This window comes from Papaver somniferum, chromosome 2 (genome assembly GCF_003573695.1).
Source record: "Papaver somniferum cultivar HN1 chromosome 2, ASM357369v1, whole genome shotgun sequence".
Classification (NCBI taxonomy): domain Eukaryota; kingdom Viridiplantae; phylum Streptophyta; class Magnoliopsida; order Ranunculales; family Papaveraceae; genus Papaver; species Papaver somniferum.
The window spans coordinates 129,271,016-129,296,246 of NC_039359.1; the positions used below are offsets into that span (position 1 = coordinate 129,271,016).

At 39.7% G+C, this 25,231-nt stretch overlaps 1 protein-coding gene across 1 annotated transcript; it reads left to right on the forward strand.

Annotated features, from left to right (window-relative positions):
• The first annotated feature begins 20,894 nt into the window (after positions 1-20,894).
• On the forward strand, positions 20,895-24,968 carry LOC113349101 (ATP synthase subunit beta, mitochondrial-like). Its single transcript, XM_026593021.1, has 9 exons — positions 20,895-21,533; positions 22,273-22,348; positions 22,840-22,928; positions 23,087-23,204; positions 23,289-23,392; positions 23,492-23,650; positions 23,732-23,956; positions 24,072-24,383; positions 24,553-24,968. Exons 1-9 carry the CDS (start codon positions 21,054-21,056, stop codon positions 24,661-24,663), a joined length of 1,674 nt encoding a protein of 557 aa, XP_026448806.1. The 5' UTR covers positions 20,895-21,053; the 3' UTR covers positions 24,664-24,968.
• The last annotated feature ends 263 nt before the right edge of the window (positions 24,969-25,231 follow it).

Sequence of the window (25,231 nt, forward strand, 5' to 3'; positions counted from 1 at the left end):
TTCCCAAAAAGTCCAATCCCATTAAAAACCAAATTTTCTTGTATAGAGTCTAGTAGATAGTTTCTTAGTTAAATCTTTTGTTTCTTTTGTACATATTTTGCTAATCCAACGTGACTCTTAACTGAAATATGTTGGATTTTTGCCTTGAATAACGGAGTTCTAATCTTGTTTTCGCCGACATCCGGGTATTCTCTTTCCTTTTTCCCTGCTCAGCATGGTCCTATTCGTATGTTGTATTATAATTTTATTCATCTTTTGAAACATTGAGGACAATGTTTAGTTTAGGTTTGGGGGTATAGAGTAGATACTTTGATAACATGTTATAATTGAAAACAGAACTCCCTCTTTTTGAAAAAATATTAAAAAAAAAAAAAAAAAAAAATTCCAAAAAAAATTAAAAAAATGAAAAATCATAAAAATCGAGCTCATTTACCTTGAAATGTTGACTCTTGTGCAAATATGTATTTTTATTAGGATTCTTAGTCTAGATATTTAGGCACCCTGATTCTAGCACAATTCACATAGTGATAAGAAACTTGCACGCGCACGATCTACCAATACATGTATAGCCTTGATCTTCAAGGTGTTTGATAGGAAGTTAGATTCCCAATCACTTTAGAATACTGAATAAGACTTGACTAGCTTGTTCTTTGGTTGGCTGGGATAGAAGTTGAAGGATACGTTAAGAAAAGCAACCATAGAATTTGACCGGATGCATTCGATAAGGGCCACCTCTTGCTAAGAGTCATGTAATTATGTTTTTCTTTTTGTTCATGTATCAAAAGTGTCACTATGTTGTAAAGATCAAAGTTATTTCTTCAAAAAAAAAAATCAAAAAAAAAAAAATATTCAATCAAGTATTTATTTATTTATTCCATGTTTTGTCATGTTAAAGACAATATTCTCTTTTGTTCCAAAAATAAAAGAGAGTAATCAATGTAAATAAGAGTCATGTAAAGAGTCATCTTTTTGTTGTAAATAGTCTTGTAATAAGCAAGGAGGGTGCAGCCATCGATGTATAACGCGGGTAAACTGAAATATCACCAAATCATTGGGTGAACATTCACAATTCTCGTAAAGCCGGACAGCTAGCTTGGCTTAGAATTCTGTTCTTAGCCTAAAAACTATCTCTTGGTGATTAGTAGTCATAACTTCAGATCTTTCTTTACACATGTGTAGATACACTTTACACTCTTATCACATGTCTTTATTTGTTATCAGTGCTAGGATTGTGCCTTTGATAACTAGATTGACATCTCCATTTCGCTGTGAGTTTAAACTGACTTGCACATGTCACATTTGATGGAATCTGAGCTTATATTTTGACCTAGAACTTTGTAGGTACGTTCTAATCAAACCTTCACGAGACTTCACTCGTCCACTAGGGACACTTAGTGGTTTAAAAGGCTTAGTGCATACGCTAAATGCATTCGAGAAACCAGCGACAGTGGTATAGGTAGGATTCCCTTAGTTTTGTTTTACTTGAGGACAAGTAAAATTCAGGTTTGGGGGTATTTGATGAGTGCTAAAAAGTGCATATTTCTATATATTTTTCTTGGCATTTAACTCATCTTATGTGCATTAATTCTACATTTTATCCCATATTCTGTATTTTCATTGTTTTCAAGAATAAATATTTTTATTAATTAATTTTGTATTTTTAGGTACTAAATAAAGCTTGGATGAATTGTTGAGCGAAAAGAGCAAAGAAACGGTCAAGACTCCCGCAGGAAGGCAGCAAAGAATGATGTTTGCAAGAGCCGGATAAACTAGAAGTGGGCTTGAAGAGGAAGAATGGGTCGACGCATGGGGGAGAGATTGTGCCATCAAATTAGGTAAAGTCGAACCCTAATTTCAACTGCCAATTTGGGGGAAAATTGTAAACCCTAAAATTTGGGTATAAATAGGATGTATGTTGTGTTGTAGAAGGTATGCCTGGACTAGCCAGTGCACCACCAAGAGGACTGGAATAGCCAGTTCCTCAATTCCTCAATTCCTCAAATGTTCTGTTTTTGTTTTTGTTTTTGTTTCAATTTCAATTACTCTTTATGTTTATCATGTTTTTAATTACTGTCAACATGTTCTAGTTCTTCAGTTAGGGCTTAGATGAAGCCTGAAGACCTTGTTGGGTAGAAAAATCTTAGTGAACACTCTTGTAGGCTTAACTGAATTAGGATGTTAGTGTTCTTGGTCATCAAATGCACCTGTGATTGAGTGTGCTGTAAGAAGACACTCAATGCTAGGGGTGAACTAGAGAATTTAGGGACTTAACCATCCACATTTAACTGAAGTAGGGAAGTAATGAAGCTTAGGGATCAAACATCACCTGTGATTGAGTGTGCTGTAAGAAGACACTCAATGCTAGGGGTGATGCTAGTGAGCTTATCTGATTAACTTTCCATCTATGTATGCCCTGGATTATAAGGAAGGCATGAGCCTCCAGCTTTGTCCATTAGGGACAGGAGCATAAACTAGATTGATGCTGCCTAGCTAGGCCATAAGGTGAATTCAAATCCCCTAGTGCATTTACTGCTTAGCTTCTTTGCCTTATCTCACTGCCTTTGTTTCTTTGTCACTGCCTTTGGCTCACTGCCACTGATTTTTCTTGTTAACTGTCACTTGCTTCATGATGAGTGCTAAAAAGTGCATATATTTATCCCTTTTTGTTGGCATTTAACTCATCCTTTGTGCATTAATTCTACATTTTATCCCATATTCTGTATTTTCATTGTTTTCAAGAATAAATATTTTTCTTACTTAATTTTATATTTTTAGGTAATAAATAAAGTTTGGATGAATTGCGGAGCGGAATAGAGCAGAAAAGTAGTGAAAAAGCCGGGAGGAGTTACGCAAGGAAGCCGCGAAGAACGTTGTGCACAAAACCAAGAGGCTAGGAATGGTCTTGAAGAAGGAAGAATTGTTCTTAAAGAAGATATGGGCTTGGCATACCCAAGTCCCAAAACCCTCACCCAAACCCATTTCCTATATCCAAACCCGCCTCCATCTTCAGCCGTCGGATTGGATCCATCTCATCATCCAATGGTCGCTTCATCGTCGTTCATCGAAATCGGAAGCTCCTGTCCAACACTACAACACCTAACTCCATCTTGAGCCGTTAGTTTCGTTGTATTTTTGCATCCAACGGTCGCTCATAATCTGTCTCTATCTCGCCGTTAGATCCGTTTCAGAAGTTATCATCCCACGGATTCCCTTCACAAAACATCAAATTTGATGATCCCGTTTAACACCTAAGCAACCTAACCCTATTACCCGCACCAAACGCACCCTTCTGCCAAAAACCATCGACTCCATCTTCTCCATTCCTCTACAGCGACCATCACCTCCACCATGTCCGCTCAACCACCTCCATCACTGTACCCCATCAATCAGCCACCCCCTCCATCACTAAAGGACACCACCATGATACTCTCTAGCTCCTTCTCTCTCAACCCTTTTATCTGTTCAAAAACAGTGAACCTAGAAACTAGGTTTGAGAGAAACAGAGTTAGTGAAATCAAACCACCAATTACGGAAAAGGAGAAGCAATAGAAGAATGGGTCGAGACCATTGATTGATTTCAGAGATTAGGTAAAGGTCAATTTTAGATTTTTTAGTAAACCCTAATTTTACTTATTTGGGGATTTTAGTTTTTTTTTGGGCTGTAACTATAAAAGGGTGTTAGGGGTCGTAAAATTGGGCATCTCTGGACTAGCCAGTAGAGAATTGAAACAAATTTATTTTGATGCAATTCCAATTTCAGTTCTTCTTATGTAGTTAACAGTGAATGTGTGCATGTTGTTTTCAATTATCTCGAATGTTGAATGTTGCTTTAATTATCATACTCAATGAATGTTATTGCTAGTTACATGTTTAGCATGAGCTAAACTGCATTAGGCTGAGGCTCAGATGAAGCCTAGTGCATTGTCAAATGGTGAATTGCTAGGATAGTTATCCTGATGTCTGTTTTGATTGAGCAATGGGAAGAGATTGATGCTCATAGTGCCTGTGATTGATTGTTCTGTCAAAAGACAGTCAATGCTAGGGGCAAACTAGTGAGCAAATTAGTTTTCCTCCCATTCTAAATGTATGCATAGGATTTTCAACTCAACCTAGGATCACATTGCTTGGCTAGGACACAAAGGTGGATTCTAAGCCCTTAGCTTAGCCACAATCCCTTTTACAGTCACTTAAATTCAGTTCTGTTTTGCTTCCTGTTCAGTTTATCTCCTTACCTGTTTTGCTTGTTTAATTTCTTGCAATTTGTAGCTGTTGTGCACTGAAATCAGTGCACAAACTCCCCCTGCCCTTGGCTTACAGCCTTGGTTCCCTGCTATTTTTATTTTATATCCTCTGCCATTTAATCTTTGCTGTTTTGCCATCTTGTGTTAACTGCTTTGGTTTGTTAACTGTTTTGGTTCTTTGCATCTGCCATATTACCTTGCCTTGCTCACTGTCATAGTGCTTTGCACCCATTGATAGCTTAGGATAATTTCTTGTATGCTCCCACTCCCTGTGGACTGATCCCATTCTTACTTTCTATACTAAAACTTGACCTTGTATACTTGCAAGTCTTTTGTGTGTCGTTCCCAAGCACACCAAGTTTTTGGCGCCGCTGCCGGGGATTGGTGCTTGCTGTTGCTGATTTCCTTTGCTGTCCTGACCTGCAATCATTGCACTGAGTTGTCTGAGCTTCATCACTATCATTGCAGTTGCCACTGAGTTGCTGCAGAGCTGTGTTGCTGGCCACCTGAGCTGCTGCTGCTGCTGGAACCTTGGCTGCTGCTGTTGCTGTTGCTGGAGCTGGTGAACCAAGCCTGCTGCTGCCAAGCCAAGCCTGCTGCTTCATCTGCGAACTGGGATTCTGGGCTGCTGCATCTCAACAAGTTGCTGGGCTTCGCCAAACTTTGCAACTGGGCTTAGTCACCTGCTGCTGCTGGGCTCTGCCTTTTTCTGTTGCTGGGCTCGTGATCTTCTGCTCCTGGGCTTCGCAGCTGATCCTCCTGGGCTCGTGTTGCTGAACCAACTCCAACTGTTGCTGGGCTTGGGCGTGAGCTACTTAGGACGATCCTAAAGCCCAACTGGGTTGTGCAACTAAAAGGGGACCAAAAGCCTATTTTTGGGCTTCCCTCCAAAAATCAAGTAAGCCTAACCCTGAGTTAACCCACTTGGGCCTCATTTAAATTCAAATTCGGGCTTGTAATAATTAATTTAATTATTTATTTGGGATTGTAATAATTTTTATTTTCCTTTATTTTCTTTTTCTTTTTTTTTTATTTGGGACTGTAATTATTTTTTGTCTTTATTTTTCTTTTATTTTTCTTTTTCTTTTTCTTTTTCTTTTATGGGCTTGTCTTAATTATTATTATTGTTTTTATTTTCTTTTATGGGTTGTGCTAATTTATGCTAGGTTTAGTTCAAAATTTTTTCCAAAGCCCAATTTTAAACCAAAAACAAAATCCCTTATTAAAACCAAAACCCACTCAAAACCAAATCATCAAAACCCATTTTAAACCAAAATATTGGGCCTTTTTGTGGTCCAAAATTGTTTCCGATTGCTCTGTCTGACCAACATGTTAGTTGAGGTACCTACAAGGACATGATTGTGACCTATAGAGACCAAACAAACAGACTTGTTAGAATTAATCAAGAAGAACCTATCGAAATTCTGAGTTCTGAGGTAGACAGCCCAGATCAAACCGAAACAATGGGAGAACCCCGTACCCTCAAGGATTATATGTACCCAACTAGAGCCAGTCAACCTTCTTGTATTGTGCTACCCGAGGATAATGGTCATTATGAGATGAAATCGAGCACAATACAGATGCTTCCTATTTTTAGAGGTGTTGAGAATGAAAACCCGTACCACCACGTGAGAGAATTCGAGGAAATTTGTGGAACTCTGCGTTTCACTCAAATGTCCGACGAAACCATAAAGTTAAGGCTCTTTCCTTTCTCCCTGAAAGATAAGGCAAAGGCCTGGCTTTATGCTTTACAGCCTCAATCCATCATGACATGGGATGACCTCATAAAGGAGTTTTTCAAAAAGTTTTTCCCGAATCACAAGACTGCGACAATTCGTCAAAGTCTGAATAGCTTTGTGCAATTAGAGGGTGAGACCTTAGCTAGATACTTGGAGAGATTCAATGAATTATTGCTCCAATGTCCCCATCATGGTTTTGAAAAATGGAGACTTGTGCAAATTTTGTATGAAGGTCTAGATGTGTCCACCCGAACAACGGTTGAATCGATGTGTAATGGTCTATTCGTAAACAAAACTGCTGATGCGTCTTGGGACTTCTTGATTGAAGTAGCTGAAAAGACGCAACAGTGGGAATCCATCCGTGAACCCAGAAAGACTACATCCGAAGCGAAGGCTTTTAGGATTGAAGCAGATTTCGAGGGAAGAGCAAACATGGCATCAATAGTTAGGAGATTAGAAGAGTTAGAACTACATAAAAATCCAAAACCTTCCACCACTACTCTCCGAGAACATGTCGCTTCGTCTGTATGTGCCGCTTGTAACAATCCCAACCATCAATTCCAAAATTGTCCCGATTTGCTTGCAGTCCAGGAATCTAGGCTTGAACAGGCACATGCCATGTTTCAAAAACAAGAGCATAACCCCTATTCACAGACCTACAATCCAGGATGGAGAAACCACCCTAACTTTTCATGGTCAAAGGACCCACTCAGGGAGGACCATCTCAACCCAATCAGAGCTATCAAAACAATCAGGGATATCAGAACAATCAAGGTTATCAACACCCGAGAAACCCTCAACAACAATCAAACTCTCAACCAATCATATCCTCAACACAATACCGACAAGAGATTATCCGCCCTAGAGGAATGTCCAGAGTCTGGTGCAAAGTCAGAAAAGTCTTGATCAAAAGATGGGTCAAATCTGTGATTCCATAAGTGAGAGAGAAAAGGGTAAACTTCCGAGCCAACCCCAACAAAATCCAAGAGTATATTTCAAACAGGCTCATCATCCTGCAAGGAAACCTCTCCCGATCAAGTCATGCCATTACCACCCTCCGAAGTGGTAAAGTCATCGAGAACAAAGTGGGCGAACCTAATGAATCTGATACAAATTCCACGCTGTCTCCACAACCCCAGAAAACCAAAGAATCTGAGCAAGTTGGAAAGCCTGACAATTCTACTGCTGTGAATGTCCCTTTGCCAACTCATTCTCCTGTTGCCCCATTTCCTCAAAGATTGATCTATCAACAGAAAAGTACCCATTACAATGAGATGTTAGATCTGTTCAAGAGAGTCAACATCAACATTCCTTTTCTTGAAGCAATCAAGCAAATCCCTGCTTATGCCAAATTCCTCAAAGACTTGTGTACTCAAAAGCGCAAGCTCAATGTGCACAAACGTGCTTTCTTAGCTGAGCAGGTGAGTTCCATCATTCTGAACAAAACTCCACCCAAGTTTAGGGATCCAGGATGTCCAACAATTTCTTGCACTATAGGAGAACACACGGTCAATAAAGCGTTATTAGACCTAGGTGCAAGTGTTAACCTTCTGCCATATTCTGTTTATGAGCAGTTAGGTCTTGGGGAGTTGAAGCCAACATCTATCACTCTACAACTGGCAGACCGATCTGTCAAGATTCCTCGTGGATGGTCGAAGACGTTTTGATCAAGGTTGACAAATTCTATTTTCCCGTAGACTTCATTGTCTTAGACACTCAACCTGTACAAAACCCAGACTGTCACATTCCTGTCATCTTAGGACGTCCTTTCTTGCTACGTCCAACGCATCATTAATTGTCGTAATGGAGTGTTGAAACTGTCTTTTGGCAACATGACGGTAGAATTGAATGTGTTCGATATTAGTCAACAACCTGTGAATCTTGATGATGATGATGTGCATGAAGTTAATATGATTGAAGGATTAATACAAGATTCGTTGACTAACATTCTATCCGTCGACCCTTTCAAGCATGTATGGAGAACTTTAACTCAGATTCCTATGATGATGCATACTGTAGTGACGTCCTATCTCTGCTCGAATCTGTACCTCAAATGGACGTCACTGAAAGGAAATATGAAGTGGAACCACCCTTACTCTCTGATTCCAAGCTCATTCCATCCATTGTTGAGCCACCCAAGCTTGAATTGAAAACATTGCCTAGTACGTTGAAGTACGCATTCCTAGGTTCTTCTGATACTTTACCTGTCATTATTTCATCATGTTTAGACACGGAACAGGAAAGTAAGCTTTTAGAAGTACTTAAGGAACACAAAGAGGCCTTAGGATGGACCATCTCAGATCTCAAAGGAATTAGTCCCACCATTTGCATGCACCACATTAACCTTGAAGAGAATGCCAAACCATCGAGGGAAATGCAAAGGAGACTTAATCCTAACATGAGAGATGTAGTCAAAGGAGAGATCCTGAAACTACTTGATGCGGGTATCATATACCCAATTCCCGATAGCAAATGGGTTAGTCCCATTCAAGTTGTGCCTAAGAAGTCAGGCATTACTGTAGTTCAGAACGACAAGAATGAATTAGTCCCTACTCGTACAACCACAGGATGGCGAGTATGCATCGACTACAGGAAGTTGAACACAGTAACAAGGAAGGATCACTTCCCGCTCCCTTTCATTGACCAAATGCTAGAACGTGTGTCTGGACACAGTCACTACTGTTTTCTAGATGGCTTTTCCGGTTATAACCAAATTCACATTGCTCCGGAAGATCAGGAAAAAACTACATTCACGTGTCCATTTGGGACGTTTGCTTATAGACGTATGCCCTTCGGGTTGTGTAATGCACCTGCTACTTTTCAGCGTTGCATGATGAGCATTTTTTCTGACATGATAGATAGTTTTCTCGAGATCTTTATGGATGATTTCTCTGTTTTTGGTTCCTCGTTTGACGAATGTTTGAAGCATCTTGCCCTCGTGATATCCAGATGTAAAGAAAAGAACCTTGTTCTAAATTGGGAAAAATGCCATTTTATGGTGAATTCAGGAATAGTTCTAGGACACATCATCTCAGAAAAAGGAATTGAAGTGGATAAAGCTAAAGTTGACCTCATTCAACATCTACCACAACCTTGCTCTGTGAAGGAGATCAGATCATTTCTAGGTCATGCTGGTTTTTACCGGCGATTCATCAAAGATTTCAGCAAAATCTCCAGACCTCTGTGCAGTCTTCTCTCCAAAGATGTTGCCTTCAATTTCGATGCTGCTTGTGTGAAGGCATGGGAGGAATTAAAAACCCTTCTCACCACCCTCTATAGTCCGACCACCCGATTGGAAGCTTCCGTTCGAACTTATGTGTGATGCCTCTGATTATGCTGTTGGTGCTGTTTTAGGACAGCGAGTTGATAGACTACCATATGTGATATACTATGCTAGCAAAACCCTTAATGATGCCCAACTCAATTATTCAACTACCGAGAAGGAATTGCTTGCCGTCGTTTTCGCATTAGACAAGTTTAGATCTTATCTGATAGGGTCTAAGATCATCATATACACAGACCATGCGGCTTTGAAGTATCTTCTTTCCAAGAAGGATGCTAAAGCTCGCCTTATTCGATGGATACTATTATTACAGGAATTCGATCTCGAAATCCGTGATAAGAAAGGTTGTGAGAATGTGGTTGCTGATCATTTGTCTAGATTAACTTTAGAGTCTATTGATGAATTGAGCTGATTAGAGAATCATTCCCAGATGAACAGCTGATGTCTATCTCAGACCTTCCTTGGTTTGCTGATATTGTTAACTACCTCGCTACAGGTAGGATGCCCTCACGTTGGTCGAGACAAGACCGCTCTAAATTCCTGGCTGAAGTTAAACATTTCCTTTGGGATGACCCATATTTGTTTAAGTACTGCCCAGACCAAATCATTAGGAATGTGTCCCCAACACTGAACAGAAAGATGTGATATCTTTCTGTCATGACCAAGCATGTGGAGGCCATTTCAGTGCCAAGAAAACCGCTGCAAAGATCTTGCAGTGTGGATTCTATTGGCCATCATTGTTCAAGGATTGCCATGATTAGTGTTGCTGTGAACGTGTCAAAGCTAGGAAGCATTTCAGGAGAAACATGATGCCATTGAACCCCATTTGATTGTTGAGATTTTTGATGTTTGGGGGATCGACTTCATGGGTCCATTTCCCATGTCTGACAGCAAGTTGTACATCTCGTCGTTTGATTACGTTTCCAAGTGGGTAGAAGCCATCGCAACCAGAACAAATGACCACAAGGTGGTACTTTCCTTTTAAAGGAAAACATATTTTCACGTTTTGGTACCCCGAGAGCTATCATCAGTGACGGTGGTTCACATTTCTGCAATAGGCACTTCGAGTTTTTAGTACGCAAGTATGGAATAACTCACAAGGTTGCTACTACCTACCACCCTCAGACCAGTGGACAAGTGGAAGTGTCTAATAGGGAAATCAAGCACATTCTAGAAAAGACGGTTAACCCGTCTAGGAAAGATTGGTCATAAGATTGAATGATGCTTTGTGGGCCTATAGAACAGCTTATAAGACACCAATTGGCATGTCCCCCTATCGTCTAGTGTATGGAAAGCCGTGCCATCTTCCTGTGGATTAGAACATCGAGCTTATTGGGCAATCAAGCAACTGAACTTTTCTCTGGACGAAGCTGGAATTCAACGGAAACTTCAACTCAACGAGTTGGAAGAATTGAGAAATGAGGCTTATGACAGTGCCAGTTATATAAGCAGAAGATGAAGATATTTCATGACAAGCGTATTCTACGCAAATCCTTCACTCCTGGTCAGAAAGTCTTGCTGTATGACTCCCGATTACATCTTTTTCCAGGAAAACTGCGTTCCAGATGGAAGGGTCCGTACCTAGTACGCACAGTTTTTCCTCATGGAGCTGTAGAGCTGGAGGATGTTTCCAACAAGAACGTTTTCAAAGTCAACGGGCAGAGATTAAAGCCATTCCTTGAGCCATTTCCACCCGACATTGAAACAACCAACCTGGAGGACCCGGTCTATGTGGACTAAACTGGTCCACTCTTTCCCTAAATAACCAAAAAGTTTTCACTCCCGACAAAACCAAATTTTTCCCAAAAAGTCCAATCCCATTAAAAACCAAATTTTCTTGTAGATAATGTGTTAGTTAAATTTCCTTTTGTATATTTTGTGCTCATCCATTGTGACTCCTAATATGATGGATTTTTGCCTTGAATAACGGAGTTTTAATCGAGCTTTCGCCGTACAATCGGGTATTCTCTCTCCTTTTACTCTACTCAGCATGTCCCTTCATATGTTGTTTTTAATTCTTTCCATTTTTGAAACATTGAGGACAATGTTTAGTTTAGGTTTGGGGGTATAGAGTAGATACCACGATAATATGCCATAATTGAAAACAAACTCCTTCTTTTTGAAAAAATTCAAAAAATAAAAATTAAAAAAATAAAAATGGAGCTCATTTACCTTGAAATGTTGACTCTTGTGCAAATATGTAATTATTAGGAGTCTTAGTCTAGATATTTAGGCACCCTGATTCTAGCACAATTCACATAGTGATAAGAAATTTGCACGCGCACGATCTACCAATACATGTATGGCCTCGATCTTCAAGGTGTTTGATAGGAAGTTACGATTGCCAATCACTTTAGAATACTGAACGAAACTTGACTAGCTTGTTCTTTGGTTGGTTGGGATAGAAGGTGGAGGTTACATTAAGAAAGACAACCATCGAATTTAACTGGGTGCATCAAAAAGGGCTACCTCTTGCAAAGTGTCATGTAATCTTTTGTTTCTTTTGTATATGTATCAAAAGTGTTTCTTTCAAAAAAAAAAAAAAAAAAAAAAAAAAAAAAAAAAAAAAAAAAAAAAAAAACGATGTATATTCAGAAAAAAATATCAAAAAAAAAATCAAGTATTTATCAATTCCATCATCTCTTGTTCCAAAAATAAAAAGAGAGTAGTCAATGTAAATAAGAGTCATGTAAATAGTCATTTTGTTGTTTCATTGTAATAAGCAAGGAGGGTGTATGCCATTGATGTACAACGCGAGTAATTGTGAAATACCTCCAACTCATTCACAATTCTCGTAAAGTCCGGACAGCTAGCTAGATTTCGACCTTGGTTCTTAGCCTGAGAAACTATCTCTTGGTGATTAGTAGTCATAACATCCGATCTTTCTTTACACATGTGTAGATACACTTTACACTCTTATCACATGTCTTTATTTGTTATCAGTGCTAGGATTGTGCCTTTGATAGCTAGATTGACATCTCCATTTTGCTGTGAGCTTAAACTGACTTGCAAATGTCACATTTGATGGAATATGAGCTTATATTTTGACCTAGAACTTTGTAGGTACGTTCTAAGCAAACCTTCACGAGACTTCACTCGTCCACTAGGGACACTTAGTGGTTTAAAAGGCTTAGTGCATACGCTAAATGCATTCGAGAGACCAGCGACAGTGGTATAGGTAGGATTTCCTTAGTTTTGTTTTACTTGAGGACAAGTAAAATTCAGGTTTGGGGGTATTTGATGAGTGCTAAAAAGTGCATATATTTATCCCTTTTTGTTGGCATTTAACTCATCCTTTGTGCATTAATTCTACATTTTATCACATATTCTGTATTTTCATTGTTTTCAAGAATAAATATTTTTCTTACTTAATTTTATATTTTTAGGTAATAAATAAAGTTTGGATGAATTGCGGAGCGGAATAGAGAAGAAAAGTAGTGAAAAGCCGGGAGGAGTTACGCAAGGAAGCCGCGAAGAACGTTGTGCACAAAACCAAGAGGCTAGGAATGGTCTTGAAGAAGGAAGAATTGTTCTTAAAGAAGATATGGGCTTGGCATACCCAAGGCCCAAAACCCTCACCCAAACCCATTTCCTATATCCAAACCCGCCTCCATCTTCAGCCGTCGGATTGGATCCATCTCATCATCCAATGGTCGCTTCATCGTCGTTCATCGAAATCGGAAGCTCCTGTCCAACACTACAACACCTAACTCCATCTTGAGCCGTTAGTTTCGTTGTATTTTTGCATCCAACGGTCGCTCATAATCTGTCTCCATCTCGCCGTTAGATCCGTTTCAGAAGTTATCATCCCACGGATTCCCTTCACAAAACATCAAATTTGATGATCCCGTTTAACACCTAAGCAACCTAACCCTATTACCCGCACCAAACGCACCCTTCTGCCAAAAACCATCGACTCCATCTTCTCCATTCCTCTACAGCGACCATCACCTCCACCATGTCCGCTCAACCACCTCCATCACTGTACCCCATCAATCAGCCACCCCCTCCATCACTAAAGGACACCACCATGATACTCTCTAGCTCCTTCTCTCTCAACCCTTTTATCTGTTCAAAAACAGTGAACCTAGAAACTAGGTTTGAGAGAAACAGAGTTAGTGAAATCAAACCACCAATTACGGAAGAGGAGAAGCAATAGAAGAATGGGTCGAGACCATTGATTGATTTCAGAGATTAGGTAAAGGTCAATTTTAGATTTTTTAGTAAACCCTAATTTTACTGATTTGGGGATTTTAGTTTTTTTTGGGGCTGTAACTATAAAAGGGTGTTAGGGGTTGTAAAATTGGGCATCTCTGGACTAGCCAGTAGAGAATTGAAACAAATTTATTTTGATGCAATTCCAATTTCAGTTCTTCTTATGTAGTTAACAGTGAATGTGTGCATGTTGTTTTCAATTATCTCGAATGTTGAATGTTGCTTGAATTATCATACTCAATGAATGTTATTGCTAGTTACATGTTTAGCATGAGCTAAACTGCATTAGGCTGAGGCTCAGATGAAGCCTAGTGCATTGTCAAATGGTGAATTGCTAGGATAGTTATCCTGATGTCTGTTTTTATTGATCAATGGGAAAAGATTGATGCTCATAGTGCCTGTGATTGATTGTTCTGTCAAAAGACAGTCAATGCTAGGGGCAAACTAGTGAGCAAATTAGTTTTCCTCCCATTCTAAATGTATGCATAGGATTTTCAACTCAACCTAGGATCACATTGCTTGGCTAGGACACAAAGGTGGATTCTAAGCCCTTAGCTTAGCCACAATCCCTTTTACAATCACTTAAATTCAGTTCTGTTTTGCTTCCTGTTCAGTTTATCTCCTTACCTGTTTTGCTTGTTTAATTTCTTGCAATTTGTAGCTGTTGTGCACTGAAATCAGTGCACAAACTCCCCCTGCCCTTGGCTTACAGCCTTGGTTCCCTGCTATTTTTATTTTATATCCTCTGCCATTTAATCTTTGCTGTTTTGCCATCTTGTGTTAACTGCTTTGGTTTGTTAACTGTTTTGGTTCTTTGCATCTGCCATATTACCTTGCCTTGCTAACTGCCATAGTGCTTTGCACCCATTGATAGCTTAGGATAATTTATTGTATGCTCCCACTCCCTGTGGACTGATCCCATTCTTACTTTCTATACTAAAACTTGACCTTGTATACTTGCAAGTCTTTTGTGTGTCGTTCCCAAGCACACCACTTCATCACTTTAATTCACTGCCTTAGTTTACTGCTTAGGATAATCTTAGCTTAGGAAAGTAGGAAACCTTCAATCACACACACCAAGTCTCTGTGGATCGACTCGCACTTGCACATTAACTACATCGACGCCGTGCACTTGCGGTATTAGTTTGTAGGTCTTTTAGAAACCTACCACTCGAGTTCTTCCATGCTTCACAACAACTCCCCTTGAATCATTGATGCCATTGACCAAAGTTCCTGTCGATCTCAGCTTCATAACTTCCAAGCTCAAGCACGAGCTTCTTCTATTCATGCCATCATCACCCTAACTAATAATCATCACCAACTACGAATAGCATCACCATCACGATCGTCATCTCAGCTCCATTGAGTCTATGTTACCTAACACAGACCTTGTCTCGATTATCACGATCAGTTCCACCCAGCCAACACCATCACTGCCATTCGATACCATGAACATCAGCCATCAATCACGATAATGGCAACAGTTCCAAACTGCAATTACTACAGCGAACACATGACTTCCCCACTCCCTTGTCTAACTGAACTTTGATTCGTTGCAGCGACTCATTCTCGAGCTTCTCCGTTTCTTCAATCAATCAGCGATCAATCAAACCACTAACCTGCTCGTGAACTTAGGAAGTGCAGTTGCGCCCTTTTTCATTTTTTTGAATCAAGGAAGATGGCGGCCTTGAGTCGAAGATGCTGGTGCTCTTAGTAGAATTCAAATTCTGGCACCCCTTTGTAAAGACTTGACTAGCCCTTAGCAGTTCCTGTGAACTTGACTGCCCCTTAGCAGAATGGGTACCCCTTAACGTACAATGGGATGCTAATAGCACTTGCACTTGAAATGACCATTTTACCCTTTCATTCATCCAAGTTCTTGTTTTGCTCATAACTTCTTCATAAAACTCCGAATGACTTCGTTCTTTCGCCAGTGACTTCGTTTTCTCTTTCTATACAAAATGAAAAGTAGAAATCTTGTACTTTAATGATTCCACTTGGTATTTGGACCTTCTCCACTTGTAGCTAGCTTCTTTTATTGCACAATTAAGTGTCAATTCACTTCTTTCAGATGATTTACCTAATAAAACACAAATAAGAGAAAACAAGCGTAATGTACAATAATTTGCAAGAATATAAACAATTACTAGCATGGAATTAACACTAAATATATGTAAAATATGCACTTATCAGCATCCTTCCGATAAAAAAAGAAGAACGGGGGAGTAGGCGCGTTTTATCAACGCCCACCCACCCCACCGCTTCCTTTTAATAAAAACAAAAGGGGGAGTAGGCGCGTTTTACTAATACCCACCCCACCGTTACATCCTGATAAAAAAGAGAGGAGGAATAGGCGTTCTTTACTAACGACCACCCCACCAGTCACATCCTTTTGATAAAAAAAAGAAAGAAAGGAGGAGTAGACGCATTATATCAACGCTCACCCGACCCACTATATTTCCCTGATAAAAAGGGGGGGGGGGGGAGTATGCGCGTTGTATCATTGTTTACCCACCCCTACACCCCTAAAAAAATAAGGGGGGGGAGGGGGGAAGACTCACTGCCACTAACAAAAAGCAAAACTTTATTCACACTTTGTTCAGAACAGATGCATAAAAATAACAACAATGGATCCACGAATGGGACATCAAAACAAAGAAAAAGACAATCCTCGCAGAGGGACATGCAACCTAATCAACTATCAATGCCCGACAACGAGCAATATCCGCGTCCAAAGCATCCATCATTAAACGCCCGTCATCACATTGCGCATTAGATAAACGAAGGTCCTGATCAGCCTCATTCACCAATTTATGGATATCCTGAATAATCTTATCCTTATCCTCGGCCCCGCGAGCAAGCGAGAGAATGTCCTCATGCTCATCGTACTCTTTACATGCCTTATCCTGATGAATCAACCTAAGCGTCCATAACATGCCCACCCCCTCTCTTAGAACCAGCAAACGCGCCAATTCATCCTCAAGGTAGGGGTGAGATACAAGCGAAGATGCGACCGCTAAGGTCAGAATGTGCCCAAGAAGGGGTGGGGACGCCTGGTCGGAAATCCAGAGACGACAATAAAAAATGGCGCGATCTATGCCATCATTATCAAGGAATCCGCGAATAATTGATCAGCCGCGTCACGAGCAGTGACAACCTCATCCAACGCGCGCTGGATCACTAATGACACGCAACCCGATGATTCAGCCCGTTGTCGCTCCCTAAAATTAGCACGCATGGCATTTCTATTTGCCATTCTCTGCTCCCGAAGCGCTTCAATTTCAGCCTTCACGAGTGACAGTCGCTTCAACCCATAATGTTTGAACATCGCCGAGACCAACACAGGAACATGCGCCAGGGACAACATGTATCCGTGAAGAGAATTAGCCATGCAGACAATATATTGACCAAAATAGAATGAGGAGGGAATTAAAATAAAAACTAGTGACCAAACTAAGAAATGAGAACCGTATATAAAGGGGGATGGTGCAGTTTACGACGCAATAATCATTTATGTTTCCCCTTGCATGTTATGATACGTGTCAGCCCATATTAATGGTGACACGCGAAAGACGATGCTCTCGGCCTAAACGGGTCTAGGATACCCCAAAAGAAAAGGCAAACTTGATATGAGCCCTGAGGACTTGGAAACCAAGACCCAAGATCACTGCGGCAACATCCACGAGGCAAGAGGGATAAGGAAAGAATCGACAAGAAAGAGAAAGTCTAGCAACAGATAGCGAAAAACACAAAAACAAAAGAAAATACACAAAAGGGGCAAAAACCCAGAGCAGATGCACAAAAAGAAACAACAGAAGCAACAAACAAAGTAAGTTATCCCAAAACAGCATGCAACCTAGCCGGCTATCAATGCGCGACATCGGGCAATGTCCATGTCCACGGTTTCCACCATGAGAAGCCTTTCGTCATGCTGAATGCTAGCTTGAGACAATTCCCATTCGGCATCACTTATCAACCTATGGATGTCTTGCATGACTTTTCTTTTAGCTTTTTCCCCACGAGCGAGTGCAAGAGTACCTTCATGTTCGCTACGATCTCTACGCGCCTTGTCTTGACGAATCCGCCTGAGATTCCATAGTACATTTATCTCCCCTCTCAGCACCAATAAGCGCGCGAGTTCATCCTCAGGGTAGGACAAACTTACAAGCGCAGAAACGGCTGCCAGAGACAGAGTGTACCCAAGAATCCGCGGGGTCACTTGATCGGAGGTATGTAAACGACAATCAGCGATGGAGCGCTATATAGTTTCCCTAATTACTGAAGACTCCATGAGTAGAGAATTAGCGGCATACCGAGCAGTGACAGCGTAGTCTAAGGAACGCTGGATCACGGATGTTACGTGTCCAGAGGGTTCGGCCTTTTGAGAAGCTTGATGTGCTTCATAACGCTCCGCGAACCGAGCACGCATAGAGTCCCTATTTGCCAGTCTATGCTCACGGAGCGCCTCAATCTCAGCCTTCACCAGCGATAAACGCACCAATTCCAGCTCCACATCGAAACCAGCGCAGGGACTGGCGCTAAGGTTAATACGTATCCATGAAGGGAGTGAGCCATCTGAGCAAGGTATCCGACAGGAAAAGAGGAAAATGGAAATAAAAGTTCGAAACCGATGATCGGATTGAAAGCACGATACTCTTATATAAGGAAAACATCGCCATAAATGATGTAGTAACCGCCCCGTTTCCAATGACATGTGGTGATCAAGGATGTGAAGTTATTTGACTACTGGGTCATTTGACAATTGACCCAATAGTCAGGAGACTAATGTTGATACATGAAAAATAATACCCCTTAATAGGTTCGGGGTGCCCCCTATGAGGGGAGGTAAGCCTAGTATGAGACATGGGGACTTGGGGACTAAGCCCAAGTCCAATGAAGAAATACCCATGAGATAAGAAGGATAAGGAAGGGATTAACAAATAAGAGGAGGCTATATTAAGGAAATGACATTAGAAGTAATTAAGGAGGTTTAGGACATGTGTCATGATACCATAAAAGGAGGGACTTTTAGGAAAGTCTATATAAGGAAGGACAAGGTACAAAGGAAAGACAACTCTCTCTCTTATCATTCCTTGTAAAGTGAGGTCACTTGGTGGATCTAGGATGGGTAGAACCTAAACTAAAATCACCCCTCAATAATGATCAATCAATCATGAAAGATAATCAAATGAATCTAATTGTCTTTCAAATAGATTTGTTCAATTGTTCACTATTTCACATAAATATATATGAACCAATTGAATCAAAATCGGATTGATTCATAAGAATCAATTCATGAACATTAAGCCACGATTTGCAAAGATTGCATTCCTTAATTCATAAATTTATTTGTTCAAGAGTATGAAAACATACTTAACCGATTTTAACCACTAAGTTTGCAAACAGGTATGCAAACTATAGCTTCCGGACTTTGGTCTTGTCCAACAGTTTGCAAACTGGTATGCATATTGCTGTCCCAGACCTTAACTCAGGTAGAATCGTTCGAATACTAGTATGCATACTTGGTTCCCGGACTTTGACAGTTAAAATTGTTCACATACTAGGTATGCAAACAGGGTTTCCGGACCTCAATCATACCACAACAGTTTGCATAATGGTATGCATACTGTGCTGTATCCAGATAAAGGTTAATTGTTTTAAACTCCCATTTCAATCATTGAAACATCCTTAGAAGACGACAATAGCTGTCTCACACAAACTATTAGCTTATAAGTAATTTTCAAGTGATCGAATGATCAATACGAAACATTCCGAGTCGACATCAAATGATTGTTTCACACAAATTATGTAAGATGTTTCAAGGAAATTTTCACATGATCATCTTTTGACTTATTATTTAGTTTCCAACAAATAAATTGTTTCCAACTAAACTTGTCAAGAATACGATGAACGTAGCTAAAGAAAAAAGCTTCCAACACATATTTCGAGAAATAAATAACCGAGTTAAACTCAACTCGAAATATCCAATATGTATAATATAAAAGTCTATATAGATATACAACTTAGTCTCATTAGGAGATAGAATATAATAGACTTCTGAGTGATAGATAAGTTTTAGTCTCCACCTACCTTTTGTTGATGAAGTTCCTCCAAGATCTCCTCATTAGATATTTGTCTTCAATCGATGAACGCCATGAAGTCTAAATCTCAACTACACATTCTATCCTAATATGATACATAGCTATAAGTAGACTAGAAATCAAGACTTATAGTTTTGATCAATTAAACTTGACAAACAAGCTTGAGATAGCAACGCTTGCGAGTTCGACCGAGTAATGCTCTAACAGGAGTAACTCCTCCCATAGTGGAATAGCGGATAAACCACTCTCATAATTTTAAAGGAGTGACTCCTTCCCATTTCTCTTGCTCTAAAAGAAATTTTTATAGGATTTATAAAGATCCACAACTAGAGAAGTATCACAAACGCAAGGAACGTCAGATATTTTTGTAGATGAATTGCATGATTCGTACTATGATAAACTTAGAAGACAAATCCAGTCAATGCATAAAAAGTCCGAATACTCAATCTCAGAGACGGAGTGAAGGTGTTCTAGTGGTGTCACTTGCACCCACCAAATTTTGAATTTCAACAAAAAAGGTTTTTTGTTTTTCTTTGTGTTTTTATTTTCTTTTTTGTGGATGCAGATAATAATTGCAAAAATTAAAATTTTAAATTAAACTTTCAACCCGATCAGCTGGAAGACTATCCGAGACGAATATTAGAAAATAAAAAAGAAGGTAAGCTTCTGGACAGCCGATTGTCATAGCTAGTCGCCCAACAATCCGATGCAACTCGTCTAAGAGACATCCTCACTTTGTAATGGTTTCTTTTGAATCATTTTAAGCTGCAGATTTTGATGTTTCACATATGGTGGATTTGGATGCAGAATTCTAAACCTGAGATTTATGGCTCCAGGAGATTTTGTAGAATCACATTTGGTTGTCCAAATCCCCTGCGAAAATCAATTTTCCAATAATTTTAAGCTTCTGAGAGTAATACTAAACAATGCATGAGAATGAAAAAGTTATGTAGATCCTAGAAATTTTAACAAAATTGCTCAACACACGAAAAATTTGCATGAGTCGGTCGATTTTATCCCATGAGATTACAAGAATTGTGAGTTCCCCAGCCAAACATACCAATTCCGCCAAACATACAATTCTTGCAATTGGAGTTGCCCCATTATCAATATGTGACCATTACATATAACACTCGCGAGTTAAAACTTCCTAAATAACCTACCTGGACGCCAAAGTTTCGCAAAAGTTTGAATCCATAAGTTACTTTCACATCCACGAGTTAACTCATCCCGTATCGTTGACTCGTTATCATCGCATCTGGCTCCTGCCCCCTTTAAAGAAGATGCTAAACAGGGGCTCCTCATTTCTATAATAATATCCTCTCTTGCCTCTCCCTAGAAATGAACTTCACTTTCTGAAAACCCTAAAAAATAAAACCTCTCCACATCTCTCTCTATATTCAGAGGTAGACTCTGAAGAAACAGTCAAGAAGAACATAAGAAGAAGAAGAAGAAGAAGCCATTAGATCTCTTCATGGCTTCTCGGAAGGTTTTATCATCTCTATTGAGATCTTCAGCAAGAAGATCTGGATCTAAATCTTCATTTATCAGATCACCATCACCATCTCCTTCACCTATTACTCGTGCTTCACCAAAGGGTTATTTATTGAATCGAGTTTTAGATTATGCAACCACTGCTGCTGCTGCTACAGCACCATCAACATCTCCATCGACAACGACGAAAACTGGATCTAAAGGTAAAATCACTGATGAGTTTACAGGAGCTGGTGCGATCGGAAGTGTGTGCCAAGTTATTGGTGCTGTTGTTGATGTTAGATTTGAAGAAGGATTACCTCCGATCTTGACTGCTCTTGAGGTTTTGGATAATTCCATCCGATTGGTTTTGGAAGTTGCTCAGCATTTGGGAGAGAACATGGTTAGGACTATTGCTATGGATGGTACTGAAGGTCTTGTTAGAGGTCAACGGGTTCTTAACACTGGTTCACCTATCACTGTAAGACAACTTCCTCTGTGTTTATTGTTATGTTTTTTTCCATTTGAATCTGATTTATCTCAATCCGTTTTACTCATCAGCATTTGAATCTGATTTATCTCACTCCGTTTTACTCATCAGAATTGACTTTACTGTAAAAAATCTGCGATTTTTATTATTGTGTTTTATGAGTTTTATTTGGATACTATCTGATTTGTTTTAAAATGATTTTTAGATGGGTGATTTGAGTATTATATTTTTTGTATTCATTGGTTGAGTTCTTTCAGATTAGGTTAGAGAAATGCTATTTTCCTTGTTTTTACCAAGGGGCATTTAATGGGTCAGATCCAAACTTAGTGGGGGTATAGGGTGACTTCCTCTGGGTGGAGAAAATTTCTTTAGGATCCATGATGTACTGGATTTTGATGATACTTAGAAACGTTACATTCGTCTCTTGTGAGTTAACACGGCTATATACTGGATTTTGATGCACTAAAATGTTACATTGTGTTCTTGTGAGTTTATGAGGCTATGTACTGGATTTTGATGATACTGAAAAATGTTACAGTTTGGTTTCTCGTGAGTTTATGAAGGCTGGTGTTTTTTCTGAATGGCTTTGCGATGTTAATAGGAAACAAATGGATGTGTTTAGGGGCGGTTGGTTTGGTTGTCTTTCATTTATCCTTAATGCAAGTGTATAATTTACTTGACAACTGTATCATTTATTAGGTTTTAACTTTCTGCTTCTGCGGCTGAACAGGTGCCCGTTGGTAGGGCTACTCTTGGTAGAATCATGAACGTTATTGGAGAGGCTATTGACGAGAAGGGTGATATCAGTAAGACCCTTAACAGACCTTCGGTGTATAATCTTTCAATTTGCATTCAAAGATGTTTATACTATTTTATTCCCATCCAATCTATGGGTGGGTGAATTATGTGCAAAAGAGGACAGTTATACTTGTGAGTCAGTTCTAAGATCGTTTTAAGATTTTCCTGGGTAGGTCATCCTAGTTATTTGTTCCTCCGTCATTTAGAGCCTTTGATGAGTACTCTTTATGTTGACAAGATACATGCAGCAAATTCTGCTCTTGGGATTTTGTAAGAATAAGTCCTTAAATCATCTCCAAGAGTTCCTCAGTCATTAGGTGACAGTGATGATTCATTAGCTTGATAAACTAATTAAATTAGGGCAATTCTTCATTTGCTAATGATTTTCCTCCTTCCATGGAAATGTGAGAACAATATGTAGTGTGATTTATCTTGGTGGTGTATGTGTTAGAAAGTTTTCTTCCCAATGTTTTAACATCTATCTTGTCTGCTCTAACAGAAACCGATCACTTCCTGCCCATCCATCGTGAAGCCCCTGCCTTTGTTGAGCAAGCTACTGATCAACAGATTCTTGTGACTGGTATTAAGGTATGCTGAATATTTTTATTTAGCCAATCTATGTTCAATTTCTCACGATTTTTGTCTTGGTATGATGCTCCTTGTCTTTTTTACATGGCTTACATTTTTTTTTGGGATCTATTTATATCTCAGTACCGATTCTTGACATGTCTTTGCTGTGCCTTCAGGTCGTGGATCTGCTTGCACCCTACCAGAAAGGAGGAAAGATTGGGTTATTTGGTGGTGCTGGTGTTGGAAAGACTGTGCTCATTATGGAGCTTATTAACAACGTTGCAAAAGCTCATGGTTCGTTTATACAGCTTAGAAACATTTTTTTTTTTATTGCTTCTGTGTCTTTTGTATAATGTTATTTGCTTTTTGTGCTCTCAGGTGGTTTCTCTGTTTTTGCTGGTGTTGGGGAACGTACCCGAGAGGGTAATGATCTTTACAGAGAAATGATTGAGAGTGGTGTCATCAAGCTAGGAGACAAGCAGGTCTGATTTTTTACTTCATATAAGCTGTTATCTTGTTTTAATGTTAATTTATGTTCTTGTGGTTGTCATGTTTCTGAACCATGTTCTTCTGTTTTCTAGGCTGAAAGCAAGTGTGCTCTTGTGTATGGTCAAATGAACGAGCCCCCTGGTGCTCGTGCTCGTGTTGGACTTACTGGTCTGACTGTGGCTGAGCACTTCAGAGATGCTGAGGGTCAGGATGTGCTTCTCTTTATTGATAACATTTTCCGTTTCACTCAGGTAGGTGTTTTGGCGGCACTTCTTTGGACTCTCTTGATTTTGTTCTTTCCAAATTGCTTATTTAAACTTCCTCCCGTGCAGGCTAACTCTGAGGTGTCTGCTTTGCTTGGTCGTATCCCATCTGCTGTTGGTTATCAACCAACTTTGGCTACCGATCTTGGAGGTCTGCAAGAGCGTATCACTACCACTAAAAAGGGTTCCATCACATCCGTCCAAGCTATTTATGTCCCTGCTGATGATTTGACTGATCCAGCTCCTGCAACCACTTTTGCCCATCTTGACGCCACAACTGTGCTCTCTAGACAGGTATTTGTATTTTTTGTTTAATTAGGGTGTGGAATAGAGATTCAAGGTTTCTTACGCATGGGTTTTTGTTTTATACATTTTCTAATGACTTTCTCCACATATTTATCATGATTAGATTTCTGAGCTTGGTATCTACCCTGCCGTCGATCCCCTTGATTCTACATCTCGTATGCTCTCACCTCATATCTTGGGAGAGGCTCACTACAACACCGCTCGTGGTGTACAAAAGGTTCTTCAGAACTACAAGAATCTACAAGATATTATTGCCATTTTGGGTATGGATGAGCTCAGTGAAGATGACAAGTTGACAGTTGCTCGTGCCCGTAAAATTCAGAAGTTCCTAAGTCAGCCTTTCCATGTTGCTGAAGTTTTCACTGGTGCACCCGGGAAGTATGTGGAATTGAAAGAAAGCATCACCAGTTTCCAGGTAATTAACTTTGTCGGGCCAGTAGTAAGATTTCATTTTGCTTATGTTTAGTTTATATGCTAGCTGATGCTCGCGTATTCTGCAAATGCATGTGGGGAATATGTAGGTTCTTATTTGTTGGAGTTCCTTCCTATGTACTTAAAATATCTTCTTTCTTTTATTCCAACAGGGTGTATTGGATGGGAAATATGATGATCTATCAGAGCATTCGTTTTACATGGTTGGAGGAATTGAGGAGGTGATGGCCAAGGCTGAGAAAATTGCAAAGGAGAATGCTTAATCAGAAGTAGAGACTTTTATCTTCTTTCAGCCAATCACATGACTTACAAAGATCAATAATTTGATTTGTTGCTTGCAATTTGTAGAAGTTGCAGTTTTTCAAGATCAACTTTGTCTCTGCCTACTCCCATCTTATTTTTCTCCTTTAATTTTAATTTTTGTGTTGCTGTTTTGGGTGAATTTATGTAGTGGGTAGAACCCAGAGGAAAGGCCTGCATTGCCAGGCTATAAATTACTTCCTTTTTTGTTCAAAAAATAATGAGATAAAGAAGAAGGAACTGAGGTACTTGTTTATAGTTTCTGGTATTTGCTGGTTTCTGTTTTTCTCTCCAAAAACAATGATACAACTGGATTTAAGAGGAGTGCTGCTAGACTGAGAATTCTGGAACGAATGGCAACTTAGGGAGGGAGGGTAACTGTTAGATAGGCAAATAATCTTGATTGAATCTATCTTGACTGAGAATCTGTTATTGAGTTCGAATCTTTGTGAGGATCTGCTTCCTGTTTTAGAATGAATCACTGTTGAGGATGTTTACTACAGAGGCACAGACTATTATCCCCCTCGATAA